The sequence below is a fragment of the Lygodium microphyllum genome, chromosome 1 (genome assembly GCF_053477565.2).
Source record: "Lygodium microphyllum isolate KBCC chromosome 1, Lygodium_microphyllum_v1.1.10, whole genome shotgun sequence".
Classification (NCBI taxonomy): domain Eukaryota; kingdom Viridiplantae; phylum Streptophyta; class Polypodiopsida; order Schizaeales; family Lygodiaceae; genus Lygodium; species Lygodium microphyllum.
This window is the reverse complement of record NC_141135.1, coordinates 136035460-136041026: the sequence shown is the minus strand read 5'-3', so window position 1 is coordinate 136041026 and position 5567 is coordinate 136035460. Positions and strand designations below refer to the sequence as shown.

The 5567-nt window shown below is 43.7% G+C and overlaps 1 protein-coding gene across 1 annotated transcript; it reads left to right on the top strand.

Moving 5' to 3' along the window:
• The first annotated feature begins 2063 nt into the window (after positions 1-2063).
• On the top strand, positions 2064-3705 carry LOC148041717 (uncharacterized). Its single transcript, XM_087696188.1, has 2 exons — positions 2064-2784; positions 2870-3705. The coding sequence occupies exons 1-2, from the start codon at positions 2064-2066 to the stop codon at positions 3703-3705; spliced, it is 1557 nt and encodes a 518-aa protein (XP_087552314.1).
• Positions 3706-5567: the final 1862 nt, after the last annotated feature.

The following is a 5567-nucleotide window of genomic DNA, read 5'->3' as shown; positions in this document are numbered from 1 at the left end:
ATTGCTCAACTCTAACACAACAAAGGTTGGATATACTTTGCATGAAACCAAGTTGCAAGCTACATGATGAGTGAGATTTTTGCTCAATGATGAACTTCTAGCAATGATAGGGATATATCAATAAGGCATCACAACTGCTCAACTCTAACACAACAAAGGTTGGGTACACTTTGCATGAAACCAAGTTGCAAGCTACATGATGAGTGAGATTGTTGCTCAATGATGAACTTCTAACACCTAGCATTGTAATTCTACATAACTTTTAAGCTTCTTCTAGTGGTATGTAGCCCCTCACCTTTGAATCTTTGTGGAGAAGAATCACCTTCTACTTATAAGGTGGTAGTTGACCAAGTAATTAGACCACATTATTTTTCCTAAATGGCTAGCTATTGGATAGTGATAGCAATTGTTTGGCATGAAGTCTAATAAGTCCATATTTGTGGGGATATTTTTTTCTTTACTCTTCACATTTGCAAGGCAATGAAATGGATTGAAGTTCAAAAAAGGAATCTTTAGATGGTGCCTTGAAATACTTGTATCAATAGCCTCATAGTGAACCTCCTTTCCTAGATCAAGCTATTTATGGTGTGGGTAAAAAGCTTGCTAGTACAACTTATACACATATATGAATCATGATGCTAATTTGTCTCTCCATATGGAGGAGGTATTTATGGTTGTAGGGTGCTTGGATCAAGTGATCCTCACAATCTTGAGCACATGAAAACCAAGAATTCATTGGCAAATGTGCCATACTTCTCTCTTTATGTGTCGTTTTTTCATAGGAGTTTCATATGTGCCAATTGTCAAATTGCATGCTATATTTTTCACATGTTAACATCAATTCTAGTGGTACTGAAATCTCAAAGTTGCAATCAAGAATGTAGCCATTGTGCACATGCTTCTTCCTACTTGTATAACACTAGTACTTGCAAATTTTCATTGCTTTTTGTGACCACCATTTGGGGGTTGGACATTTCTTGCACAAATTCATTCATTATGACATGTTATCAATGTTCATCCTTCCTTCACCCAAAAGTATTTTCCAAAACTTGTCGTAGCTGGGTTAAGATAAAAAACTTGGTGTCAAGTTTGTCGTTTATGACAGGCCACTTGGAGGTGCCGGTGATATTGACCGTCATGCCTTAGAAAAAAATTTGCAATTCAAAATTCGTTTAAAAGAAATAAAATAATAAAACCCAAACGCGAAATTACTAAACCCAAACCAAGGGCAAAGGTTGAACCTTGCACCTTTCCCTCAATGTACCATTATACTTCCATCACAATAAAATCACTACATTGAAAATATATATATTGTGCTTATTATTATAAGCATAAATCCTTCATTATCTATTAAAATATAAACGTTTGCACACTGGGACACCACAAAACCGGCTCCTGCCGGTTATTCAACCGACACGCTGTCAATAAGGCAAAGCAGAGCACAAGGAATTTATCCAAAAGGGTCGTAGCCTCGACCAAAGCGCCCCGCCACCCCCCCCCCCTTCTCTCTCTCTGTCCCCCGCCCCGGCAGCACTCGCCGTGGTACTGTTGACGATCAAGCCTAAAATTTGAAGGTTGCAACACCCTTCAAAGGGGGTTTTGTCCTTCTAGAGAAGGGTGATACATATATTACCTTTCAAAACAAAGGTAAGAATTTTAGAAAAATAGTTATATGCCCTTCCAAACTCTTTAAAAAGAAAAGGAGAGGTCCTCTAAGACCTTCTAAATGAGAAGTTGGATAGCCCTTCAAATTTGAGGGCTGTGACGATATCAGATTGCAGAGATTTGTAGAAGATCGATGTCACGCAATTGATGTCGGCATAATGAGGTCACGTCGTTAGTTAAGGCAACAAGAGCATGACCGATTGCGGAACGTCTTGCAAGTGATTCATTTTTGTCTCTGAACTACGTGCATAGTCTAGACATGACACAATCAATGCAAGGCAAGAGCTGCAACTCCAGAGGAGTACTCGGAGAGAGAGATAGAAAGAGAGAGAGAGAGAGAGATCGTTTTACGAAAAAAAAAAAAAAAAGAGAGAGAGAGATCGCCGGTGTGGAGCTAAATGTCGCGAGTGAGCTGCAAGCATTCGTCATGCAATAGGTCTTTCGAGAGCAAGGCGTGCATGCTGCAGCATTATGCCGATACACATTCCACAAGTCAGAGACGACCCTGTCGCATCTGTGGGCGCTCTTTTGAGTCAACTTCCGCAATGGAGCAGCACTGTGCTGCTAGGCATACGAGTAACGCTGCCCAACAAAGTCGTGGCACGCGCCAGCCTCCGCCGTCTGCAGCGTCGGTGCAAAAGGCGGCACCGCCAGCGGGGCATATGAAACTAGGCATCCAACAAGGTCGTTGCACGCGGCGTGCAGCGCTCGGGCAAAAGGTGGCGCCGCCAGATGAGCAATTAGAGTCGAGCAGGAGGAATATTCAGCAGCTCCTGCAGAGCATGCTGCTGTCCGCGTCAGGAGCTGGCCGCTCTAATAATAATCATGTCAGTAGCTGCAAGTGTAGCGTCTCAGGTTACAGTACACGTGAAGCTGCAGCCTGGCAGTCCAGCTGCAGTTATAATACTGCCATGGTAGAGGTCTCCTGCAACGACTGCGGCCGCCACTTCAAAGGCATCGACGCTCTCCACCAGCATCAGTGGGACTCCCCCGACCACACGCGCGTCTCCCGAGCTCGCATGCCACGCTATAGGTACGACGTCAGAGAGTGCTCTAGATGTTCCGCGACGCTCGGGAACGCCATGGATCTGGAGAAGCATTTCATGAACGTCCATCCCTGTAACTGCTCACTTGGGCTCTCTCTCTCTCTCTCTCTCTCTCCGTGGATCATCTTTAACTTGAATATCGATATGTTGTGTTCCAGTGAAGGAGCTCATACCCCATTTATCAGAAGAGGACAGCTTCACCTGGCACCATATCTCTTCGAGTTTCTCGTCCTCGTGGAGATGGAGGTCCTCGGCAGTACCTAGCCGGCCAACCGTCCATAAAATATATAAGGTCTACAACATGGGCTGGAGGAGAAGACAGTTTGAAGACTACAGGAAACAGCTGAAGCACCAAATCTCAATACTAAGCATCCACAAGCAACATCAGGAAGAACAAGAGAAGAGACAAGAAGAAGAAGAAGAAGCGAAGCGCCGGGTGCTGGTCGACGGCAATGAGCTGTCGAGGTTCCATGGCACGACAGTGAGGTGCAGACTGGGGAGAGCGACAACTGCCGCACTGCACGATAATCATGGGCTGCATCATGGTAAGTTAGATGGCCGGCGCGATGCAGTGCATGAGCAGCTGTGCGCAGACGCAGAGTGCAGCGTGTGCGGGATACTGAAGCAGGGCTTCAAGACTAGCAAGTGCAGGGCGGGCGTCTTTCAGCGGTTCGGGAGAGGCATATACGTGACGGCCACGAGCAGCAAGAGCAACGACTACGTGAGGTGCTGCGATAATGATCATGACATTAGTAGCTCGGGTGTGGTATTAGGGTTGCAGGGGCAGCAACTGAAGGTGATGCTGGTGTGCAAGGTGCTGGCCGGGCGGGTGCACAAGTCCACATACAATATGAGCCACCTGACGTGCGCCCCGCCAGGCTTCCACTCCGTCCAGGGTGTCCCCGGCCCCGTCCTCAACTACGACGAGCTCGTCGTCTACGACGACCGTGCCATCTTACCGGCCTTCATGATCCTCTACTCCACTACTGTATAGCCATATCTTATTCTCATATCCACCACCTGCTTATATCAACGACTGGGTTTATCCAATCATGATGCTTCACGTCTCGACTCCGCGATTATATCCTCCCATCCCCGAGCTGCTTCATCTTACTGGCCGCTTACTTCATCATACTTTACCCGAACCCCTAATTATCTTTTTACATCCCCGACATGCTCCGTCTTAGCCGCCACCAGCTACTTAATCATGTTTTCCTCCACTCCACTCTACTCCCCAGTCCGTAAGATATATCAACGATGAACCCTCGTGAGTCACATGCGAGATTAGTGAATCACCTTCTTCAAGTTACATCTTGCACGTATCCTGATAAGCTTATAAATTGGACCTATTCTCATAAGCTTATAAATGAACTCATTCAGCAAGTGGAGCTCGAAAAGAGTATAGCCACAATTTTGCCATATGGCTTGAATCCCACATACCCTTGTAAATGCTTTTCTTTTTCAATACACTATCGTCTTAAATCATTTTATGCTAGCATTGCTCCTTAAGGCATATGTTGTTCCAATGGTAAGATGGCATAATGGATCTTAATTTTTCACAATGAACTTTTAATCATTCCCTATGTAGGAAATTTTCTTAAAGGTAAGAAATTATCCAATATTTCCTATGTATATATGCATGTATTTCCCATTCCACATGTGATGATAGGGAATTACATGAATATAGAGAATTTCCTACATTCCTACAAAATTCCCTATATGAGAGAATACAAGAATGTGATTCCGTGCTCATAATAGTAGGGGATGATAGGTCACTAGACACTACAACAGAAATGAGGCATAGATGTGCATGTTAGACGTGCAAAGTCAGGCACGTCTATCATAGCGTCTATAAGTGCGTGTAAACGTGCGTGTACATAGACGCGAATTGTGCGTCTATATATCCACGAAAATAGACACTAATATAGACGCGCGAGCAGACGCACAATTATTTAACCACCTAAAATTGCAATTCACATAATTAAAAAACCAAATTTAATAATTATTTAGCCACTTGAAATTGATTCTTGAGCATACACATGTGCGCATGATAAAAACCATAGAATTAAGAATACACATTGAATCATTGAATTAAAAAAATAGAGTTAATAATTACTCTAAGTACCATTGGCATCCTCGAAGTGAGCAAGAACACCACAATCTTGGATATTTCTCTTTTCATCTATACGTTGAGTTCGAAGATGTTTACCCTCACACCAAAGTGCATTGAATAATGTGTACTAGTCGTAAAAGATAAAAGATCAAACTAGACATGCTGGACCCTCACGAGGTGTTCAAATAACTAGACATGTTGGACCCTCACGAGGTGTCTGTAGCAAAATATACTGGATAGATGAAAGAGCCCTTAAGCTATGATACACTTACTTGGGCCTTAAAACAAAGATCAGCATTACTCCTACTCTAGACTTGGATAAAAGTGCCAATGAAGACTCGAGTGTTTTATGGCTCGAGACTCAATCTATGAATGGAAAAACATCACGTCCACATCTAGATTTTATCCAACTCTTCAAGTTCAAAAAGGGCATGGGGTTTGGAATTCCTGGCTTTTTTAAAGGCAAGCCAAAACCATTGAATAGTTTGATGGAAGGCCCTCCCTTTTTCTATCACTACAACAAAAGGCCTCATAGACACACATTTAGACGCGATTTCTGAATACAGAGAAAAACTTACATGCACGTCTATCCGCCCGTCTATTTGCGCGTCTATCATTCCACGTCTATAATCGCATGTATCAACGAATTTACATGCACAAATAGACGCGCAATAGACGCACATATACATGTGCATATAGACACGCTGGTAGATATGCTTTTACAAGCACTGATAGACGCGAAC

Excerpts from the sequence above, each read along its gene's own strand:
- LOC148041717 (XM_087696188.1), top strand. The coding sequence starts at position 2,064 with ATGTCGCGAGTGAGCTGCAAGCATTCGTCATGCAATAGGTCTTTCGAG. Across the intron at positions 2,785-2,869 it reads TTTCATGAACGTCCATCCCT|TGAAGGAGCTCATACCCCAT; the intron begins GTAACTGCTCAC and ends GTTGTGTTCCAG.